The sequence below is a fragment of the Panthera pardus genome, unplaced genomic scaffold (genome assembly GCF_024362965.1).
Source record: "Panthera pardus isolate Hobbes unplaced genomic scaffold, ASM2436296v1 HiC_scaffold_13, whole genome shotgun sequence".
NCBI classification, from domain to species: Eukaryota; Metazoa; Chordata; class Mammalia; order Carnivora; family Felidae; genus Panthera; species Panthera pardus.
In genome coordinates, this window is record NW_026526688.1 from 172,043,113 (window position 1) to 172,068,002 (window position 24,890).

Consider the following 24,890-nt stretch of genomic DNA (forward strand, 5'->3'; position numbering starts at 1 on the left):
GCCTTATATTTTTCACTTATAAAGTGGAGTGGGTGTTGATGACTAGATGATTTTACCAAAGTCTTTTCTGTTCTGGAATTACACAGTATGAAACTGTCCTTTAGGGGGCCTGGGTGGATCAGTGGGTTAAGCGTCCGACTCTTGATTTCTGCTCAGGTCATTATCTCTGGGTTAGTGAGTTTGAGTCAGTGTTGGGCTCTGCACTGACAGGGTGGAGCCTGCTTGGGATTCTGTCTCATTCTGCCTCTCCCCTGTTCGTGCTTTCTCTATCAAAAATGAACATTTAAAATGGTCTTTTAGCTCGGGTTTTAAAATTGTGGGTTTCCACTTGGCAGGCAGAAACTCCAATTCGGTGGGTCAAACATTAAAAAAAAATCGGGATAACTACTCTCCGGTGAAATTCTTGTTTCAGAATAGATATTAAAATGTAATGTGCAAAACCGACATCTGAAATGTTTATCTTCATCGCTGGTGGTAATTGAAACACCTGAAAGCTGGTGTAAGGCAGTGCACCCTAGAGACGTGTAATTGGGAGAAACCCGGTTTGCCCGCCTTAGTACATCAACCTCGGAAGCTCCATTTGAGGGCTCCCACCAAAAGCCCAAGGCGCAAACCTGCGCGCGGACCCCGGTCGCGTACCTCCTCGCGATGGCAGCGGCCCGCGGGCCTGCGGGGCGTCACCTGGGCCGACGTCGCACCTCCCGCCTCCCGCCTGGGCCAAAGTGAAGCTGCGCGCCTTCTGACGTCATCACCGGGCGCCGCGGCCCCCACCACCTTCCACTTCGCGGGAGAAGTTGTTGGCGCGAATGGATCCCGAGTCCCGGTAACGGATTCCCCAGCCCACCGGCCTGCCCGCCCGCGCCGTAGTCCGTGGGCTGCGATGGTGAGTCCCTGGGGGAGGCTCTGCGGCTCGGGGGCTCGGGAGAGTTTGCAGGCTGGGTGTGGACCGGGCACTTTTGGAATGCAGGGTGGGGGAGGACGGCGGTGCGGGGCTCCGGAGGGGAGCGAAGGCACGGAAGGGGCCAAAAATCTGGCACTCGTCGCACAGCTTTCCTGGGACCGCGGGGTTTCTGCTCTCGGCAGCAGGCTGCGCTCATGCCTTTGGTGCTGCGCCGCAGTTTAACTTTTTTTTACTCTTGGGGGAAGGGAGGAAGGAAGAGAGTAAAGAAGGTGATTTGGGGGCTTGGCGATAAAGTTGTTTTCCTGTTTGGCGTTGCCCGAAACCTCTCTTTGCGTCCTGCTTAAAGCATTGATTTCAAGCCCTCGTTCAAGGCGGAGAAAAATGTAACAAACTTTCCTTTTTTGTAAGTTGTGTTAGGCCTTGAACTTTCGTCATTAATAGCGCCACGAAACGCTCATCACAGAGCCGTTTGAGACCGAAGGCTTAGGGAGGATGCTTTATTTTGTTTAAATGAATTGGTAGAAGCCAAAGGGATAACACGGTTTACCGGGGGGGGGGAAAAAACAAACCCTAACAACACTGGAGGTAAAGACAGATACAATATATCTGACAGCTGTCATCGCTTATCACCTGATGTTAAAAATAATCTTATAAAAACACACCTCTGTATAATTGTGCATAAAGCATATCAATTGAGCGTGAAATGATTATGCAGGTATTAAAACAGACGTTCATGCTGGTATGGAAATAGATACAGATATGTGTTTGAAATATTTAAAGGACAATTTATGATGATTAAGCCAGAATCTACTTCATAATCAGACGTAATTTTTTCAACTATTTTTTACCTTATCACAACACCAGCATCCTGGAGGGAAAATTTTTATGCCACATTGGGAAACCTTGCAGCCCTTAGTGTTTTTTTCTCATAAAAAAGGGATAAAATAATAGCCACCTTGCACCAAATATCAGTGTGTAAGCTGTTTGTTTTATATACCTTTTCTCACTTAAACCTCTCAGCAATCTAGTTTTATGGATGGTGAAGGAGGCTTTTAGAGTTTAAACAGTTTGTCATACAACTAATAAGTGGTTGAACTAGAGTAAGAACCTCGGTTTTTCTGACCACTACATTATACTGCCTCCCTAAAATGATTATAATTACATATTGGACTTAAGGCACTATAGTATTGTGGAAAGTTGATGACATTTGGAGTCTTGAAGGTTAAGAATAAGGCGATAATTTAGTCTTGCTCTGCCATTTGGTAGTTTTGTGGTGGTGGATTTTATTTGGTTTAAGTAAATAGCTTAACTTTAACTTTTTTAAGCTTGTGTTTTTCTTAACTGTAAAAAGGGGCAAAATATAGCTGTCTTAAGTGATTAGCTTGAGGATTAAACAGGGTAATCTGTGTAAAGCTTTTTTTTTTTTTTTTTTAATTTTTTTTAATGTTTATTTATTTTTGAGACAGAGACAGACACAGCATGAATGGGGGAGTGGCAGAGAGAGAGGGAGACACAGAATCGGAAGCAGGCTCCAGGCCCTGAGCCATCAGCCCAGAGCCTGACGCGGGGCTCGAACTCACGAACCGTGAGATCGTGACCTGAGCTGAAGTCGGACGCTCAACCAACTGAGCCACCCAGGCGCCCCTGTAAAGCTTTTTTTGTGGCACCTAGCATGTGGAGGTATACTACTATGTGACTACCAATGATCTAATTTTATTAGGAAGGACTTTGGAACATTGCATAGTTTAAGGGTATCAAAGATGCCTCTGATGTTGTCAGATACAGTGAACAATGGTTTATATAGTCAACTTTTGATCATTCAAGGACTTTAAGTTTTGGTTCTTTTCTATCTTAGTACTTTTGTTCGCATGCAGATGAAAAACAGAGCTCTTCTAAGAAAAGAAGTAGGGGTCAGATGGGTCAGTTTTGCTCTTTGCTGAAGGGAAAGGTTCTATAACATAGATAAGAATTTTGGATTGCATTGGTATTTAATTTAGTCTTTCTGTCTCTAGTACAACAGTTAGCAAAACCCCAGACTAAAATTCTGTTCAGTGTAGATTTATTGAACACCTAGGCACAAGTTATATTGTAATACAGTAGTTTTTAACTTTGGGTCACAGTTCCCTTTGATAATGTGGTGAGTGGTATGCAAATTTTCTGCCCACAGAAATACATATGGGCATGTATACAACATTTAAGAGAATTTGCATATCTTCTGAAGCCCTTCCATAGACGTTTACAACTCTTACCCTGGGGGCTACATTTTTTTTTTTCTTAAATATTTTCTAACTGAAGTTATCAATAAAGGGGTAAAATACTATATCTACAAAATCCAATACTCCGTAAGCATTAAAAAAGAGAAAACTTTATGCCCTGATATAAAACAGTTGTCAAGATAATTTAGTTAAAAAACAAGGGTGTAGGACAGTATGTAAAGTTTCACTTTATGCAGAGAAAGAGAGAAAAGAATATACACACTTTTATTTGAAGTGTGAAAGGATACACAAGGAACTGATAACATTTGCTACCTCTGAAGATGGGAAATATGTGTCTGAGAGGCAGGATCAGAAGCAGACTTTTTTACTCTTGAATTTTTAACCGAGTGAACATAATGTCTATTAAAGGAATTGAAACAAAATTAAAGATAAAAAGAATAGAAAAGAAGTCATGTAAACAATTTGGTTGCTATAAGAATTTAATAACATGCTCAAAATGTGAATGAAACCTGAGATGCCATTTTTAAGAAATCAGCATATGTAATTTGTTGGCTGGTATAATTTATTGAACATATGCATAAGGTTGAATTAAACACACATGAGACCTAGAGTATAGCCTGTTTGAAGAGCTGTCATGTCTAAATACATCTGAGTTGCTTCATGCTCCATTTTAGGAGATACCTTTTGCATTGAGTTTTACTATATGAGTGCTCCCCCTGGACTAGTGCTGTCACCCTATTATAGTGTAGTTTTTGCCATATGTAGTAGTAGTTGACCTATAAGGCCCCTACCTACCTCTCTTATCTCTGGCTTTTGAGTGTATTAGGCTGGTTCTGTCTCTGCTCTTGTTCTTGCTATTTCATCTCCTTGTTCACATCCTTCCTCACATGTCTGCCTTTTTCTTATTACTCAAGCCTCAGTCATCACTTCCTCAGAGCTTTTGGTGTTGTATCTAAGAAACCATTGCCTAATCCAAGGTCATGAAGATTTATGCCTGTCTTCTTCTAAAAGTTTTACCTCTCACCTTTAACCTTGATCCATTTTGAGTTAATTTTTAAATTTTATTTTTTATTTTAGAGAGAGAGTGAGCAGGAGGGAGAGAGGGGTATAGAGGGAGAGAAAGAGAGAATCTTAAGCAGGTTCCATGCTCAGCACGGAGCTGGATGTGGGGCTCCATCCTATGACCCCGAGATTATGACCTGAGCTGAAATCAAGAGTCAGGTGCTCAACTAACTGAGCCACCCAGGCATCCTGAGTTAATTTTTTGTATAGGGTGTGAAGTAGGGGTTCATGTTTATTCTTTTGCATGTGGATAGTTGTTCCTGCACCATTTGCAGACATTTCTTTTCCCATTGAATTATCTTGGCTCTCTAGTTAAGAATCAAGTGACCATAAGTGTGAGGATTTTTTTTTTTTAATTCTCTGTACTTTTCCTCTATCTATCTATCTATCTATCTATCTATCTATCTATCTATCTACCTACCTACCTACCTACCTACCTACCTACCTATCTTAGTGCCAGTAACACACTGTCATTTTTACTGTAGTTTTGTGGTAAGTCCCTGCCTGCCCTCCCCCCCCCCCCCCTTTGTGGTAAGTTTTGAAATCAGGAAGTATGAGTTCTTCAACTTTGTTATTTTTCAAGATTGTTTTGTGTGTTCTGGGTCCCTTGACTTTCCACATGAATTTTAGAATCAGCAAAGAAGCCAGCTGGGATTTGATAGTGATGATGTTGAATCTGTGGATCATTTGGGGGAGTATTGCCCTCTTAACAATAGAATGTCTTCTGATCCATGAACATGGACTATCTTTTCATTTGTTTACATCTTTAATTTCTTTAAACAATGTTTTATAGTTTTCAGAGTATAGGTTTTACACTATTATTAGGTTTACTTCTAAGTATTTTGTTCTTTTTGATGATATTGTAAATGGAATTGTTTTCTTAATTTCAATTTTGGATTGTTCATTGCAAAAGTGTAGAAACTTTTGTATATTGATCTGTATTCTGCAACCTTGCTGAACTCATGTAGTAGTTTTAATAGTTTTTTTCGTGCATTCCTTAGGATTTTTTTCTATATAAGATCATTTCATCTGTAAATAGAGATAGTTTTACTTCATCCTGTCCAATCTAGGTGCCTTTTATCTCTCTCTTTTTATTGCCTAAATGCTTTTGCTGGAACCTTCACAAGTGTTGACTAGAAGTGATGGTAGTGGTTGCATCTTTTTCCTGATCTCAGGGAAAGCATTCTAACAACTTTTTGCTTTCAAAGTGTAAGACCTTAATATAGTTTTAAATACTTTATTCCACAGCTTGTCTCTCCTGTGCTACCAGTTAAATCATTGTGTATATTAGTCAAATATATAATTTGTATATTAGTGTTTTTCAGGATAAAAGATTCTTATATTTGGACAGGTTTTGTGAAGTTTGCTGATAATCAGTTTCTTCTTGTGGATTTGGTGGTTGACTTAAAAATATTAATCAGAGGGGCGCCTGGGTGGCTCAGTCGGTTAAGCGGCCGACTTCGGCTCAGGTCACGATCTCGCGGTCCGTGAGTTTGAGCCCCGCGTCGGGCTCTGGGCTGATGGCTCAGAGCCTGGAGCCTGCTTCCGATTCTGTGTCTCCCTCACTCTCTGCCCCTCCCCCGTGCATGCTTTGTCTCTCTCTGTCTCAAAAATAAATAAAACGTTAGGGGCGCCTGGGTGGCGCAGTCGGTTAAGCGTCCGACTTCAGCCAGGTCACGATCTCGCGGTCCGTGAGTTCGAGCCCCGCGTCAGGCTCTGGGCTGATGGCTCGGAGCCTGGAGCCTGCTTCCGATTCTGTGTCTCCCTCTCTCTCTGCCCCTCCCCCGTTCATGCTCTGTCTCTCTCTGTCCCAAAAATAAAAAATAAAAAAAAAAAATAAAAAAAAATAAATAAAACGTTAAAAAAAATATTAATCAGAAATATTTATATTTCTTTGTTACTTTCTTTAAAAAAAAATTTTTTTTTTTTAACGTTTATTTATTTTCGAGACAGGGAGAGACAGAGCATGAACAGGGGAGGGTCAGAGAGAGGGAGACACAGAATATGAAGCAGGCTCCAGGCTCCGAGCTGTCAGCACAGAGCCCGACGCGGGACTAGAACTCATGGACCGCGAGATCATGACCTGAGCCGAAGTCGGCCGCCCAACGGACTGAGCCACCCAGGCGCCCCTCTTTGTTACTTTCAAAGTAGAGAAGTGAAGCCAAGATACATTGTGGCAATTACTCTACAGAGCACTGCCATACTTACTTTGCATAAAATCCTGTACCTTTCAAAGATAAGTGAACAGAGTGACATAATTTGTTTTCTTTTTGCATTGTTGATAGGCAAATATAACTTGTTTGTTGGTTGAGCTCATCAGCAGTGGAAAAAAGTAACTTGAAGTTTTTTGATTATACTTCAAAGTAAATATATAGTGGCTTTTGTACTTTGACCTTCTAAAGCTAGAGGTCAGTGAAAGCTTACTTCTGTATGGGTTTAGGAGTATTTACTGCAAATTTTTTTTTCATCTCTAACTCTACTAGTGGATTTATATAATGAACCAAGTTGGAAACTTCTTGGTACAGGTAAAGGACTCTAAAAATGCAAGATTTTTTTTTTTTTTTTTTTTTTTTTTGAGTACTTGGCAAAGTTGGGTATTTTGTCTTGGCTTATGTATGTTAAAATTACATTTGGGCTGCCTACTAGGTGATGCTTCTCTCTAATAGTGTTGTAGAATTGTTAGTTACACCTTAAGGTAGAAAATGCAAGAAGTCTTTTTTTGCTTACGTTTAAGAGCATCTTAAATTTCAAAACTTTTACTAGAGAATATCTTGTTGGCATTCTCAATTTTTTAAATTCTGGAGTTGAAGTTAAAAAAGTCATAGGGTTGTTATGAGGATTAAATGAGTAAATATTTTTAAAGTGCTTAAATTATTGCTTGGCACAGAGCAAGTCCTATTTAAGGGTTTATTAAAGAAGTAAATAAATGATGCCTTGACTCTGGGCATTGGCAAAAGAAAAAGAGGGAAGGGGACAATAATATTTGAGAGATAGGATGAATAGGTGGAGAGTCAGAGTGAGGAGGAAAAACAGTACCCAGGTTTCTGTTTTGGGTGAATGGTGGTGCCATGCATTGAGGTGGGGAATAAAGGGAGAGAAGCAAGTCCCACAGAAATACGAGCTTAGTTTTGGACATTATGGATTGGAGGTATCTTTGGGGCATTTGGACAGAGATGTATCGGCAGACTATTGGCTACGTGATATGGAACTTAGGGGAGGTGTGGGGTGGAGAGATTGAGGAGAGATTTAGGAGGTATCAGTGTGTATATACTTGGTACGGAGGTTGAGATGGATGTGAGTTAGCTTGAGTGTATGTGGATCAGAAGTTTTTGATTTCGGATTCATGGAGAACCATTAGTAGGTTTCAGGGAAAACCCCTGAATTTTAGATTACACGCAAAGTTTTGTATGTGTGGGGTGTTTTTTGCCATCAGTCAGTTCTCTAGTTCTCTTGATACTAACTAGGTGTCCTACAGTTCAGTTTACTTCCAACACTATTCAGATTTAGTGCAGACTGCATAAGTTAAGGGGCTCAGTCCCACAAAGTGGCTCCCACTTCAGAAACCAGTTACAAGCCCTAGTCCACCTATACTTCTGACTGACTGGCTCTAAGGCAGGGCTTTTCAGGACCTCCTCCTCAGGTTTGATAATTTGCTATGGTGGCTCACAGAACTCAGGGAAACATTTTACTTATATTTACCGGTTTATTATGTGGCTACAACTCAGGAACAGCTAAAGGGAAGGAGAAGGTTTGTAGGGTAAGATATGGGGGGTTGGGGGGTACAGAGCTTCCGTGCTGTCTTTGGGTATGCCACCCTCCTAGCAACTTGATATGTTGACCAACCCAGAAGCTCTTCAAACATCGAACCTTGCTTATTCAAGAGTCTTTATAATCTAATCTTCAGTCCACCTCTTCTCCCTGTAGAACTAGGAGTGGGGCTGAGAGTTCCCATTCTTGGCCTTTCTAGTGACCAGTTTCCATCCTACGTTGCCTCATTAGTATAAACTTAGGTGTGATCCAAAGGACTGATTGTAAATAACAGAAGACACTTCTGTCACTTAGGAAATTCCAAGGTTTTTAGGAGCTCTGTGCCAGGAACCAGGGATAAATTTTTATTATAGTGTGTTTTTGCATATTTCTGTGGAAAATATTCATAGCTTTTGTCAGATCCACAAAAGTGTAAAAAACAAAACAAAACCCTGGTGTGTTTAGTGAAAAGAACACGCCTCTGTTTACTTGGCACATGTTTTGGATATTAATAGATAGGCAACCTGTTACTGACAGCATCTTGTACTAGCGTATAAGTTTTGCAGGGACAGGAGCCACAAGGATAGGGAACTGCTGTACAGTGCCTGGCACATGGTACATTTTTAATAAGTATTTGATGAAGTACAAATAAACTTTATTTCCAATAAAAGAGAAATTAACTAGAATAGAAAATTTACTGGTACGAAAACATCTTTTCTAGCCCTTTCTACTTTAATCTATCGAACATTTTTGTTAAAGTTTATTTAAGTAATCTTTACACGCAACATGGGGCTTGAGTCTACAACCCTGAGATCAAGAGTCACATGCTGGGGTGCCTGGGTGGCTTGATTGGTTAAGTGTCTGACTTTGGCTCAGGTCACGATCTCATGAGTTCTAGCCCTGTGTTGGGCTCTGTGCTGACAGCACGGAGCCTGGAGCCTTTTTCAGATTCTGCGTCTCCCTCTCTCTCTGCCTCTCCCCTGCTTGTTCTCTCTCTCTCTCTTTCTCTCCGAAAAATAAACATAAAAAAAAAAAAAGTTGCACGCTCTTCCGACTGAGCCAGCCAGGCGCCCCTCTAATCTATTGAACATTTAATGACAATAAGTAATATAGCCTAGAGAAATACAGTATTTATTATGTGGTAGGTCTATTTTTTTAAAATTATTTTTTATTTTCTTTAATATTTATTTATTTGTTTATTTATTTATTTATTTTGAGAGAGACAGAGAGAGAGAGAGCGAGCAAGGGAGAGGCAGAGAATCCTGAGCAGCCTCTGCACTGTCAGTGCAGAGCCCAGTGTGGGGCTTGATCCCACAAACCGTAAGAGCATGACCTGAGCTGAAATCAAGAGTCACCCAGATGCCCCCCAATTATTTGTTTTTTAAATTGAAGTATAGTTGACACACATTCATTTCAGGTGTAGAAAATAGTGAATTGACAACTCTATATGCTGTGCTCACCACACGCTTAGCTGTCATGTGTCACCATAAAATGCTATTGCAATATCATTGACTGTATTCTGTATGCTGTACCGTTTTGTCCCTGTGACTTATTCGTTTCATAACTAGAAGCCTATATCTCCCACTTCCCTTTGTACATTTTGCCTATCTCTTCAACCTCCTTCCCATTGGCAACCACCAGTTCTCAGTATTTATGGTCTTTTTGTGCTTTTTGTTTGTTTTTTAGATTTCACATATAAATGAAATCATGTGGTATTTTTCTTTCTGTCTGACTTAATTTTACTTAGCATAATACCCCCTAGGTTCATCCATGTTGTCATAAATGGCAAGATCTCATTATTTTTATGGCTGAATAATATATATATATATGTATTTTATTACATATATAATATAATATTTATTATATATATAATTATAATACATATATGTGTGTGTGTGTGTGTGTGTGTGTAAACCCCATGTGGTCTTTGTTCATCTGTCAGTGGACATTTAGGTTGGTAGATCTGTTTTCGATTTGAACTTAATTTCAGTCTTCATTGAAATAGTATAAATTTGATTTTTTAGATCAGAAGTCAGCTGTAAAAAGTTGACTTCTGGATGAATAAAAACCATAATCAGACTACATTAACCGTGGTGAAAATGTCAAAATGTTTAAATAAATCATTAGATCAGGCATAAAGAGTTTTAAATGTTTCAGTTATTCCAAGTATGCATGTTTGAAGGAGAATTTATTTTTTAAAAATCTAAATTAATTAATTTCCATTTTCTGTTTAATTTTGCCGGTGTTGGTTAGTACTTTTGGATCAGATACACCTGAAAACTTTCTGTAGTACAGTATTTCATTGAAAGAGTAGCCTCGGACTCATGTGATTACACTTATTATGGCTTCAGAATTTCACACATCTTCCTCAACACAACCAAGAATAGAATTGGGTGTTTTCACTTCTTGGGAGCAGCCTCTTAGGTAGACTGAGCAGATTCCAGGGCAAGTAGGAGAGGCAGATACTTCCATAATCATATGTTCTCTATTTCTTTTCCCTTTCTGTGCTTTATATTGTCTGTTCTTTATTTCCTGTGTTTTGCTTTATTTTCTAAAGACAGAAAGACCAAGAATAGAAAAGTAGAATGAAACCTCCACAGAAACAGAGACTTTTGTCTGTTTTGTTTATTCCAAGCACCGAGAAGAGTTCGTGGTTCATAGAAGGCTCTCAGTGAATATTTGTTGAATGAATAAATGAATGAAGGAATAAAGAGGAATTTGATGCAGGTTCTTAAAATTCTTCCTGGATAGAACCTGTGATTATTTAAAAATTTTTCAGATCACACTTCTTTTTTACTCACTGGTATCTTAGAATTTCTTGAGGCCAGTGCTAGACTTTGCTGTATCATTAACATTGATTATATGTAGAGATATATATGATTTCTAAAAGATAATTAGTTTGGCGAAAACAAATTTGAAGAGGAAATATTGTAGAAAGAGTGAAACTATTTTGTTTTTTGTAGCCACAATATTATAATATGACAAGAGAGTACCATATTTCAAGGGTTAATTATAGGTCAACTTTAATAATTTATTTCAGAATTAATACACAGTAAGTGTTAATTTAATACCCACTTAAAATTTCTTAAAGTCAAAAGCAATAGGTAAAGTCATAGCAAAAAATTAATCTCAATTAAAGATTATGTTAATACTCAATTTTTTAAAAACACATCTACCATGAGTTTCATTTTACATAATCAAGAACCTCTCTTTTGGAGGGAGCCCAGATGTAAAGGTCAGTGACCTTAGAAATAACTGCTCATGTGTTCAACCGATACGTATAGTTTTAAAGCTTTTATTATTAAGTAATCACTCCCAGTGTGGGGCTTGAACTCAAAAGCTCTACTGACTGAGCCAGCCAGTGCTCCATTGCATTCATCCAACATTATCTCAAGTGCTGGCCCTGTGCTTGAGATAGAGTGGTGAGCTAGGCCTGCTCTATGGAACTTAACAGCAGTGCCTTCAAACTCAGATTTATATGACTATCAAAAGTATAGTCTGGCTGGCTCAGTCGGTACAGCAAGTGACTCTCAGTCTTGGGGTTGTGAGTTCAAGCCCCACGTTGGGGGTAGAGGTTACTTAAAAAAAAAAATCTCATTTAATCATCTTAGGACTTAATTCAGGTGTTGCTTCTTTTGGAAAGGTGTCTGTGTTAGTTGTTCCTGTCTTCTAGTTTTGTGAGAAGCTCTGTCTTAGCACTCTTTTGTATTTAATTCTTTTTTTTTTATTTTATTAAAAAAAATTTTTTTTTTAATGTTTATTTATTTTTGAGACAGAGAGAGACAGAGCATGAACAGGGGAGGGGCAGAGAGAGAGGGAGACACAGAATCTGAAACAGGCTCCGAGCTGCCAGCACAGAGCCCGACGTGGGGCTCGAACTCACGGACCGTGAGATCATGACGTGAGCCGAAGTCGGACGCTTAACCGACCAAGCCACCCAGGCGCCCCTGTATTTAATTCTTTATATACTAATTTCTCTCCCAGGTAGCTTCATGAGGGCATTTTCCTGTTTGTGTTCTAAGTCCCTGGCACAGTGCCCGCCTCTAAGCATACAAACTTGTCAGGAATGAGAAGGGAAATGCCATACTGCTAATTGTGGGGTATGGCTACTTTGCATAGATCTTTAGAGTTGTAGGAAAACTATGAAGGGGCAGTCATGGTCAAGTGGAAAACTGAAAGGGATTTGGAGGACCAGGTTCCGTGGTGGAGGTTTTTGGTGTGCCACCTTAATCCCCACAGGAATTTTATGAGGCAGGTGGTAACGTGAGGAAACTGAGAGGAAGAGAAGTTATGTAATTCATCCCAAGTGTCCGGTACTAAATGGCAAAACGGATAGAAGGCCTTTGTCTGTCTTAATTCCACTTATCTATAAAACAGAGATATTCTGTTTGCCTTATATACCTCACAGAATCGAGAGAGAGAAATCTGTGTCCAGTAGCTGTAAGTAAAAGCACATAAACTTGTTATTATTAGCTATCTGTGCTAAAATTTGTTTTAACTTTGATGTGATTTTTGCCCAAGTTTTTGCCTTATTTGACCTGAATTACTTGTTCAACTAGTAACTGTTGAAGAAGAAAATAAGAAGAGTTAATTACTTTTTTTTGGTCTCCCCAAATAAAAATAATGTTATTTCTTTTATCATTTCTTTTAGAAATGGACTTCCTGTGACAATGGATATGCACATTTAAAATTGTGACAAGTATTGCTGATTGTCTTCAAGATGAGTTTTTGTCCTCCAGTATACCAGTTTTTACTTTTACAGCAGAATAGTTTGTGAGCATCTGTTCCCCCATATCCTTGACAAATCTGGGCATTATCAGTCTTTTAACATTTAGAGAAAAATAATCCAGCTTCAATTTATTTGTTTATTATTTGTGAAGTTGAACATCTCTTATTATTTGTTGATTATTTGCATTTTTTATAATTTGCTTACTAGTAGCTTTAATTCATTTTTCTACTCAGCTATCTTATTGGTTTGTAGGGACCCTATATATACACCATATATTGTAGATATTTTCAAGTTAGTTACTTGTATTTTAACTTTTGTTTATGGCATCTTTTCTTGTTATGTAGTCAGATCTGTCTTCCTTTATGGATGGTTTCTAGGCTTGATGTTATACTTAGAAGACTTTCCCTTTGCCAAGATTATAAAAGTAAATTAAGATCGGTTCCCTCTTCTACTCATATACTCAGGAATAATTATTTTGTGCATTCAAGAATGGTGTTTAAATTAAAACATTTTTTTTAATGTTTATTTTTGAGAAAGAGAGAGACAGTGCAAGTGGGGGAGGGGCAAAGAGAGAGAGGGAGAGACAGAATCAGGAGCAGACCCCAGGCTCTGAGCTGCCAGCACAGAGCCTGATGTGGGGCTTGAACTCTCAAACCCGGAGATCGTGACCTCAGCCAAAGTTGGGTGCTTAACTGACTAAGCCACCCAGGTGCCCCAAGAGTGATGTTTAGATCTATTATTTGGAAGTATGATTAGCCACTAGACTTGTTCGCCATTTCATGAAATGTTTGAAAACTGGGAGTACTAGACTAGGGAATGTTAATTGAAGGGTAAAGTGAAGTCACTCTCTAAGGCCAAATTAGTGACCCTTGTCTTTTAGATGTTTATATACAAGATGGCTGTTCACATTGGAGATAATCCTAAAAGGTGTGAGTTAATTGGCTTTCCTTGTGATGAAAATTCTTTTCCAAAAGTTTAGATTTTCAGTGCGCATTGGGATAGATCAGAATGTTGTTATTTGACTGTTCTGCTGCCATCAGAGTATAAGGGTGTGGGGAGTGAGAGAGTAGGGTAGAATAAAGAAAAGGAAGAGAAAGGGGATGTGAATAGAAAGGATTAGTTAGGAAGGAAAAGTAACAATGCTGAGTATGAAACACAAAAGTCAGAGAGCCTTAACATAACCAACCATTCCATTTCCTGAATTATATTTTGTTTTCTTTTGTGGTTGTAAGCGTTTGTGTGCCTAATACAGTTTGAAAACCAGCAGTGACTTTGACCTGATTATTAATATTCAGTTTTGGTATTTCCATGGTACATGTGTTGTGCTGTGTGTAAGGGTGCATGCATGCGTGCAAACCGTCACCACCATTTGAATGAAAAATCAGTTGGTAATTTTAAAAGTGAAACTCTGGTGTGAAACTGTCATTTCCTCCAGAAGCAATAAAGTAAATAGTTGTCAACCGCAAACCCAGTTTTTTGTAAGTTATATGGAAGACTGTGCCTTTCTTTATTGCCTATTTTTCTTTATTTAGCACTTGACACAAATGTCTTAGCCTCATAGGTGAAGTATTCATTCTGTAAACAATATTTTTTAGACTTAGATTTTATTAGGATGGATTTGTGACTTTTCTGTGTTAAGCAGGTTACAAAAGAGAACATAAAATCAGAGAGGTCTATAATCTTTTAAAAGAAATTTAGTGTCTGTGTACCTCATTTATCTGCTTTGTTTATTTGCTTAGACACAAAGCTATTTTTGTGTGTGCATAACATGCTTATTTGGGATTTGTGACATTTTAAGAGTATGATATTTACTGCCAGGTTCTAGGAAAGAATTGTTAACTTTCTTACACCTCACAAAGTACCTTTAAGAATTTTTTTGTATTTGAGAGAGAGAGAGCGAGCGAGCACACGAGTGGGGGAGAGGGTCAGAGAGGGAGAGAGACAGAGACAGAGACAGAGAGAATCTTAAGCAGTCTCCATGCTCAGTGCTGAGCCCAAAGTGGGGCTTGATCCCATGACCCTGAGATCATGACCTGAGCTGAAATCAAGAGTCAATGCTCAACTGACTGAACCTCCCAGGTGCCCCGGCAAAGTACTTTCAACAGGCATTTTGCTCACCACAATAAAGAGAGGAACAGGGAACAGGTTAAAAGGATTGAAAACTCAGGAACGTAAGATAGGAAGAGGAGAACACTTGGCTCTTGAACCCAGTTCTTAGGAATTCAGATCCTTATTCAGATCTCATTATTTTGTGTTCCTTATATCCTTGCCTGGGAGCAGAGATAATTGTAAGTAGAGACGTTTCAGTGATATGAAGGAATAATAGTTCATAAATGAGGGAAAGGGACGCTTTTTACTGAGCCAGCATTAATTATCCTCATAAGGTGTAGGTAGTATTAGTCCCACTTTACTGATGAGAAATCAGATTAAAGTAACCTGCCCAAGGTCACACATAAAAAGCAGTGGAGTAGAGATTCATACTGAGGCTTTCTGATTCCAAGATCTATTCCTGTTCTCTACACCGTCCCGTGTTCAAAGCTAAAATCTAAAAGGGTAGGGAAGAATATGTATGCAAAAGATAAAAGTGAGTGATTTTAATTGTAAATTACATTGTAAATGTTTCATTATGATTAATTTGATTTCAGCTTAACACAAAGGGATAGAGCAATTAAAGAGAATATTGTAATAAGCATAAAATATTTACTTCAGAATTTGGAAAAATCCTATAAAGAAGAGTAACTTCAAGGTTTTTAGTTATTAAGTGATTAAGTTTTAAGTTATTAAGCCTTAAATGATCAGAGTTGTGAAAGGTATCCTTCTTTCAAACTGGAGTATAAATGCCATGGGCAAGGATTGTACTCTTCAACATTTGTCTTCTCTCTCACTGTGCCTGGGGAGGTGGGATGAATATGCGCATATGACTTGCCTCTTTAGTAATTATGCTGTTGTTAAGAACAATTTCATTGCTCATTTTTGTCCTGCTTTTGCCAAATTCTGAGAATTAATAACTATTTTTCATTAGGCGAAGGGTTCTTAACCCAGGTAATTTTATCAGTAAACTTTTGCACGTGAAAAGAACACTGCTGCACATGGTGGAGTTATTGCACTGTGAAGAAATTGCTGAGGGCAAACCAGTGTGTGTACAGGTGTCCCCGTTTGCAAGTGAAATTCACATTTTGTGCCGTTAATGTTTGTTTATGCATGTCCATTTTTGCTTTTAGGATATTCGGAAATTCTTTGGGGTTATACCAAGTGGAAAGAAACTTGTGACTGACACAGTGAAGAAGAATGAGAAGACAAAGTCTGCTGAAGAAACTTTAAAAGCAAAGAAAGGAATAAAGGAAATCAAGGTCAGTTTTCCAGATACCGTATTGAATTGTATAAAAAGTTAAATGAACTCAGTTCCTAGACTTGATATTATGCGAGTCTGAAATGAATATAGATTTCAACTCATTTTGCAGAGAAAGAAGACAAGTATATTTCTAATTAATACAGCTTCCTGCATTCATTGCTTGTTTTCCTATAGGAGAGATGGAACCCTTTTCAGTTGTTAAAACTTTGTATTTTAAGACCAAAGTTTATTCTTAAAGACATGAGCCCCAAGTGAAAGGTGTTGGACTTCTGGTGAAGGAAAACTTTGGAGGAAAGCTTTATTCTTTCCTTGTCTTCCTTGGGCCTCAGAGAAGTTAAGGTACATTGTCACTGTAGAAAGCAGGTGATGGCTACAATAGTGTGTCTGAGTTAATATTGTTCCACTTTGTGTAAGATATGAGAGTTTTGTAACTCTACAGGTCTATTTACCACCATCTTTTATGTTTTAACTATCATATGTATTATAGCTACATGTGTTAATACTCCACATTCAGTGTGATAATTTTTGCTCCAAACAGACATGTATTTTAAAGAAATTAAGAGGAAAAAAATTGATCTTTTATATTTATCCACATTTGCCATTTCTGGTACTTTTCATTTCTTATTGAAGATAAGAATTTCTTAATTTCTGTCTCATATCATTGTCTTTATACCTGAAGAATTTTCTTTGCCATTTCTTGTAGTGTAGGTCTTTGGTAACACATTGCCCAAGTTTTTATTTATTTATTTAACAGTTTATTTATTTTGAGAGAGAGAGAGAGCATGCATGCACACAAGCAGGGGAAGGGGAGAGAGAGGGAGACAGAATCTGCACTTACAGTGCAGAGCCTGAAGTGGGGCTCAATCTTATGAACCTTGAGATCATGACTTGAGCCAAAATCAAGAGTTGGTTGCTTAACTGACTGAGCCACCCAGGTGCCTGTAAGTTTTTGTTTATTTAATAATGTCTTTATTTTGTCTTCATTCTTGAAGGATATTTTTGCTGGATATAGAATTTTGGATTGACAGTTTTTTGTTTCAGCACTTTAAAATGTTCCATTGTCCTTTGGTCTCTATTTTTTTCTGGAAAGATGTTAGCAGTCATTCATATTGTTTTCTTTTGTATGTTATGTATTGTTTTTCTCATGCTGCGTTACAGATTTTTATCTTTGGTCTTCAGCTTTGACTGTGGTGTGCCTGGGTGTGGTTTTCTTGCGTGTATCCTGTTTATGGTTTCTGAGTTTCTTGAATGTATAAATCTCATCAAATTTGGGGAATTTCTGCCATTATTTGTTCAAATATATTTCTGCCTTATTCTCTTTGTCCTCTTCTGGGATTCCAATTATACACATATTAGAATTTTGATATTGCCTCACAGCTCATGGAGATTTGTTCATTTTTATTCTTTTTTTTTTTTTCCCTATACTTCAGATTATATAATTTCTTTGTTACTGTCTTCAGGTTCATTGACTCTTCTTCCCTCTCCAGTTTGCTGTTAAGCCTATGTAGTGAATATGTTAGTTTAAATATTGTATTTTTCAATTCTAGAATTTCTGATTGTTTCTTTTTCATAGATTTTATTTATTTATGTTCTTGAATGTGGTTATAATAGGTACTTTAAACTTCTTATTGGCTAATTCTAACATATTAGGATTGGTCTCTATTAAATGCCTTTTCTCTTAAGTCTTTGGGTCAAGTATTAGTCAGTTTGGGCTACTATAGCAAAATACATAGACTGGATGGCTTAAACTGAAATTTATTTTCTTACAGTTCTGGAGGCTAGAAGTCTATGGTTAAGGTTCCAGCCAATTCAGTTCTTGGCAGGAACTCTCTTTCTGGATTGTAGATAGCTACCTTCTTGCTGTGTCCTCACATAACGTTTTCTTGGTGCGAGCACATCGAGGGAGAAAGAGGTAGAGAGAGAGAGCACGTGTGCTAGTGAGTGTGTGTACATACATGTGTGAGTGAGGCGTCTGGTGTCTCTTCAAGGACATAAAGCTTGTCAGATCAGGGCCCCATCCTTTATGACCTCATTTAACCATAATTCCTTAGAGACTTCTGTCTCCAAATACAGCAACAATGGGGACATAGGGGCTCAACATATGAATTAGGAGGGATACAAGCATTCAGCCCAAACATTTTGCCAATGGTCCCCCAAATTCATGTTCTTCTCACAATGCAAAATACATTCATTCCATCCTGACAGCCCCTAAAAGTCTTAACTCATTACAGCACCAACTGTCAAGTCCAGAGTCTTATCTAAATACCATTTAAACCAGATAGGGTGAGACTCAAGGTATGATTTCTCCTGAGAAAATTCCTCTTTAGCTGTGGACCTGGGAAACCAGACAAGTATGTGTTTCTAAAATACAGTGGTGGGATAGGCATGGAATAGACATTCCCATTTCAAAAGGGAGAAATCAGATGGAAGAAAGGGGGGATGGGTCCCAAGCAAGTCCAAAACCTAGCAAGGCCAAAACCTAGCAAGGCAAATTCTATTAGATCTTAAAGCTTGAGAAAATCTTTAGCTTGATATCCCGCCTTCTGGACCCACTGGGGCAGTCGTCCCAGTCCCAAGGCTTCTGGATGGAGGCTGTTGATCTGTTGAAACAAGAAGTAAGGCAGCCTGATCTCTGAATCACCTTCATGATCTCTTCTCCTTTTCTTAGAGAATGGTGCAGGTTTGCAGCTGAATAGCTCTACTGTCCTTCCCGTAGAATCAAGAAGTCTGACAGCCTTCCTTCATTTTGTCTCATTTCAAACTATTATGGTTTTTGCTTGTGAAATCTCATTATCTCTTTATTGAGTGATAGTCCAGCCACACTTTTGGTGTTCTTTTCAGCACATGTGTTCTCATTTTTTGCAACGTGGGTTGAGTATTTTCCGAAGCTTTAAGTTCTGGTTCCTTTTTGCTTAACAATTCAGTTCATTTCTCTCCTCTTGCATTTTACTGTAGAGGATCCCGATCTTCACCTTCCAACAGTTTGCTTCGGAATCTCTTCAGCTAAATAATTTCATTGTTCACAAGTTCTATCTTTCACTAAAACACAATGTAGCCAAGTTCTTTGCCATTTTATAACAAGGATTGCCGTTTCTCCAGTTTCCAACAATCTGTTCCTTGATTCTGTCTGAAACCTCACCAGAATGGTCTTTAATGTTCATATTTACCAGCATTCGATTTATGATATATATATCCTCTAAGATTATAGAAGCTTTCCCCATAGCTCTTATTTTTTCTCCTTGAGACCTTGTTGAAGTTGCATTTAACATCCCTATTATTGCTAACAGTCCCTTCACAGGAGTCTACATTTTACAAAATTTTTCTTTTTATTTGTTTATTTTGTTTATTGAAGTATGGTTGACAAATAGTATTACATTAGTTTCAGGTGTGCAACATAGTGATTCAGCAACTCTGTGTTATGCTATGCTCACAAGTGTAGGTCCTATACAGCACTATTAAAATACTATTGACTGTATTCCCTAATCTATACCTTTCATCCCCATGATTGATTCATTTCATAACTGGAAGCCTGTACCTCTCACCCTTTCACCCCTACTTACCCATGCCTTCAACCCCCTTCCCTCTGGCAACCACCAGTTCTCAGTATTTATGGATCTGTTTCTGCTTTGTTCATTCGTTTTGTTTTTCAGATTCCACTTAGAAGTGAAATCATATGGTATTTGTTTTCTGCTGTCTGACTTATTTCACTTAGTGTAATACTCTCCAGGTGTGACATATGGCAAGATCTCCTTTTTTTTTTTTTATGGCTGAGTAATATTTTGTTATGTTATTATTTATTTATTTTTATAATAGAACCTTTTATTTTGTTATTTTTTAAAATCTTTATTTATTTTGAGAGCGAGTGAGCAAGCGAGCATGAGCAGGGGAGGAGCAGAGAGAGAGGGAGAGAGAGAATCCCGAGTGGGCTCGGCACCGTCAGCACAGAGTGCAATGTGATGCTTGGTCACGCAACCGTGAGATCATGACCTGAGCTGAAATCAGGAGGCAGACACTTATCTGACTGAACCATCCAGGTGCCCCAGAACTTTTTTTTAAGTTTATTTATTTATTTTGAGTGAGAGAGAGAGCGTGTGCACAAGCAGAGAGGGGCAGGGAGAGAGAGAGAATCCCAAGCAGGCTCTGCACTGTCAGCACGGAGTGAGATCTCACTCACGAGTGAGATCATGACCTGAGCCGAAACCAAGAGTCAGGCACTTAACCGACTGAGTCACCCAAGTGCCCCTAGAAGGATTTTTAAAAAAAAAAATTTTTAAACATTTATTTACTTTTGAGAGACAGAAACAGAGTGCGAACAGGGGAGGTGCAGAGAGGGAGGGAGACACAGAATCTGAAGCAGGCTCTAGGCTGTCAGCACAGAATGCAACGCGGGGCTCGAACTCACGAACCGTGAGATCATGACCTGAGCGTAAGTCGGCCGCTTAACCGACTGAGCCACCCAGGCGCCCCTAGAACTTTTTTTTTTAAGTTTATTTATTTTTGAGAGAGAAAGAGAGAGCATGAGTGCAGAGAGAGGGAGAGAGAGAATCCCAAGCATGTTCTGTGCTTACAGCGAGAGATCATGATCTGAGCTGAAATCAAGTGAGACACCCAACCAGCTAAACCATCCAGGTGCCCCATGGCTGAGTAATATTTTAGTGTGCGTGTGTATGTATCTCACATCTTTATCTATCTGTTGATGGACATTTAGGTTGCTATCATATCTTGGCTATGTAGGGGTGTATATATCTTTTTGAATTAGTGTTTTTGTTTTCTTTGGTAAATACTCAGAAGTGGAATTACTGGATCATATTTATATATATGTATTTTTGTATTTTGTATTCTATTTCTATTTTTTAATGTTTTAAGGAACCTCCGTACTGTTTTCCACAGTGGCTGCACCAGCTTGCATTCCCACCAACAGTGCATTGAGTGTTTTTTTCCCTCTACATATTCACCAACTCTTGTTTCTTGTCTTTTGGTTCTAGCCATTCTGACAGGTGTAATCTGATATTTTATTGTGGTTTGATTTGCCCTGCTGATTAGTGATGTTGAGCATCTTTTCATGTGTCTATTGGTCATCTGAATGTCTTTGCAAAAATTTCTTTTTGGGTTTTCTGCCCACTTTCTCTGCCCATTAGATTATTTGGGGTTTTTTGGTGTTGAGTTGTAGAAGTTCTTTATATACTTTGGATGTTAACCCCTTATTGGACATATAATTTGCAAATATCTTCTCTTATTCAGTAGGTTGCCTCTTCATTTTATTAATGCTTTCCATTGCTGTGCAAAAGCTTTCTATTTTGGTGTAGTCTCAATAGTTAATTTTTGCTTTTGTTTCCCTTGCCGAAATGACATCTAGAAAAATGTTGCAATCTTTTTCAAGATTGCTTTGGCTATTTGGGGTCTTTAATGGTTCCATACAAATTTTAGTATTTTTTGTTCTAGTTCTGTGAAAATTACTGTTGGTATTTTGATAGGGATTGCATTGAATCTGTAGATTGCTTTGGGTAGTATGGCTGTTGTAACAATATTCGTACAATCCGTGAGCATGGACTATCTTTTCATTTGTGACATCTTCAGTTTTGTTCATCAATATTTCATAGTTTTTAGAGTACAGATCTTTCACTTTCTTGACTAAATTTGTTTCTAAGTATTTTATTCTTTTTGGTGCTATTGTAAGTGGAATTGTTTCTTTAATTTCTATTTTTTTTAATGTTTCTATGTATTTTTGAGAGAAAGCGTGTGAGCTGGGGAGGTTCAGAGAGAGAGAGGAGGACAGAGGATCTGAAGCGGCCTCCACACTGACAGCAGAGAGCCTGATGTGGGGCTCGAGCTCACAAACCGTGAGATCACAGCCTGAGCCTAAGTGCCTGAGCCTAAGTCAGACGCTCAACCAACTGAACCACCCAGGCACTCCTTAATTTCTATTTCTGATACTTTGTTATTAGTATATAGAAACAAAACAGGTTTCTGTATATTAATTTTATATCCTGAGGCTACTGAATTAATTTATTCCAATGTTTTTTTCTGGTGGAGTTAAGGTTTTCTATGAATAGTATCCTGTCATTTGCAAATAGTGATAGTTTACTTCTTTACCAATTTGGAGCCCTTTTCTTTTTCTTGTCTGATTGCTATGGCTAGAACTTCTTGTACTAATACATATATTTTTAAATTTCTTCTTTGATTTCATCATTGACCAATCAGTTGTTTAATAGCATGTTGTTTAACCTCCACGTGTTTGTGTTTTTTCCATTTTTTTTTTTCTTGTAATTGATTTCTAGTTTTGTACTGTTATGGTTGGAAAAGATGCTTGATATGATTTCAGTTTTCTTAAATTTATTGAGACTTATTATGTGGACTGACATGTCATCTGCCATGGAGAATGTTCCACGTGCAGTTGGAAAGAATGTGTATTCTGTCGTTTTTGGATGGAATGTTCTGTATATATCTGTTAAGTTGGTCTGTTCTGATGTGTCATTCAAAAGCTGTTTCCTTATTGATTTTCTGTCTGGATGAAATGGGGTGTTAAAGTTCCCTACTGTTGTTGTATCACTGTCGATTTCTTCCTTTACATATGTTAATCTTTGTATTATGTATTTAGGTACTTTGATGTTGGGTGTATAGATATTTACAATTGTTGTATCCTCTTGTTGAATTGATGCCATTATCAGTATGTAATGCCATGTTTTGTTTCTTGTTATAATCTTTGTTGTTAAGTCTATTTTGTCTGATACAGGTATTGCTACCCTGGATTTTTTTTTAGTTTCCATTTGAACAGAATATCTTTTTCCATATCTTTACTTTCAGTTTGTATGTGTCTTTAGGTCTGACGTGAGTCTCTTATAGGTAGAATATAGGTGGGTCTTGTTTTTTTATCCATTCTATCACCCTCTGTCTTTTGATTGGAGCATTTTGACCTTTTACATTTAATTATTGATAGGTATGTACTTACTACCTTTCTGTTCACTGATTTTTGGTTGGTTTCGTAGTTCTTCTCTGTTCCTTTCTTGCTTTCTTGTGATTGATAACTTTCTTTAGTGCTGTGCTTGGCTTTCTTTCTCTTAATTTTTGTATATCTATTTCAGGTTTTTGCCTTGTGGTTATCATGAGGTTCCTATGTAATATCCAGGTATATGATATTCTGTATTAAATTGATGGTCACTTGAGATTGAACACATTATAAAAGAACTTCATTTTTACTCTCCCATCCCACATTTTGTGTATATGTTTTCATATTTTACATCTTTTTATTATGTGAGTCCCCTTAACCAATTTGTTTTATTTGAGAGAGATAGAGAGCAAGCGGGGTAGAGTGGAAGAGAGAGAGAGAATGAGAATCTTTAAGCAGGTTCCATACTCAGTGTGGAGCCCAGTGCAGGGCTTGATCCCATGACCCTGGGATCATGACCAGAGCTGAAATCAAGAGTTAGACACTCAACTGACTGGGCCATCCAGACACCTCTAATTTAAAAAATATAGTTGATTTTACTACTATGTCTTTTAACCTTTATACTAGCTTTATAAATGGTTGCCCTACTACCTTTACTGTGTTTGCTTTTACTCATGAAATTTTTTTCCTTTCATAATTTTCTTCTAAATACAGCCTTTCTTTTCCACCTCAAGAAGCCCTTTAATATTTCTTGTAAGGCTGGTTAAGTGGTGATGAAATCCTTTAACTTTAGTTTGGGAAACTCTTTAGCTCACCTTCAATTCTGAATAACTTTGTCGGGTAGAGCATTCTCGGTTGTAGGTTTTTTTTTTTTTTATTCAGCAGTTTGAATATATCATGCCATCCCTTCTGCTAAAAAATCAGCTGATAGCCTTATGGGGTTTCCCTTGTAGGTAATTATTTGCTTCTGTCTTGTTGCTTTTAAAATTCTTTATCTTTAATCTTTGACATGTTACATATTAATGTGCTGTGGTGTGGAACTCCTTGGGTTTATCTTGTTTGGACCTCTCTGTGCTCCCTGAAGTTGGATATTTGTTTTCTTCACCAGTTGGGGGAGGTTTTCAGTTCTTATTTCTTCAAGTAAGTTTTCTCACCCTTTGTCTCTCTTTTCTTCTGGGACCCCTAAATGCAAATTTTTGTTCACTTGATGTTTTCCAAGAGATCCGTAACCTATTCTGTGTCTTTTTTTTTTTTTTTTAATTCTTTTTCCTTTTTGCTGTTCTGTTTGGGTGCTTACCATTAGCTTGTCTTCCAGGTCACTGATCTGTTTTTTGCATTCTTTAATCTACTGTTGATTACTTGTAGTGTATTTTTAATTTCCTTTATTGTATTCTTCAACCGTGGTCCTTTTTAATATTTTCTCTTTGTTGAAGTTCTCATTGAATTCATCTATGCTTCTCTCCAGTTGGTGAGCATCTCTGTGATCATTACTTTAAATTTATTTATCTATCTATTTATTTATTTCTTGCTTTGAAATGATTAGCAGATAGCTTGGTTATCTCTATTGCATTTAGTTCTTTTTCTGAGGTTTTGTCTTGTTGTTTCATTTAAAACATATTTCTCTGTCTTCTCATTTTGCCAGACTTTCTGTGTTTATTTCCATGAATTAGGTAGAACAGATACTTCTAACCTTGAAGGAATTGTCTTGTGTATGGCCATCTCCTGTGTAGACTGCATGTGTCTGGTGACTTTGGCTGGCTGGCTGAAGTTGTGGCTGGTGGTCTTGGGGAACTCTGTGCTGGGGTACCCGGGTGGGATGGCCTGAGCTGAAGTGGGTGTGGACTGGGGTGGTTCTAGGGCTGTCTGCACAGATGGTGCCCTGATGGAGCAGCTAAAGTTGAAGTGGGTGCAAGCTGGAGGTCCTGGGGTTCCCTGCTCTGCGCAGATGACACCCTGGCAGGACTGCTGAAGCTAAAGTAGGTGTAAACTGGGTGGTC

General features: G+C 38.2%; 1 protein-coding gene across 1 annotated transcript in view; it reads left to right on the top strand.

Moving 5' to 3' along the window:
• Positions 1-774: 774 nt before the first annotated feature.
• Positions 775-24,890, top strand: part of RFC1 (replication factor C subunit 1) — a 79,697-nt gene continuing 55,581 nt past the window's right edge. The window contains exons 1-2 of the mRNA XM_019413987.2: positions 775-883; positions 15,877-16,005. Coding sequence (XP_019269532.1) covers positions 881-883; positions 15,877-16,005 — 132 coding nt within the window. The 5' untranslated portion in view covers positions 775-880. The remainder of the gene's footprint in view (positions 884-15,876; positions 16,006-24,890) is intronic.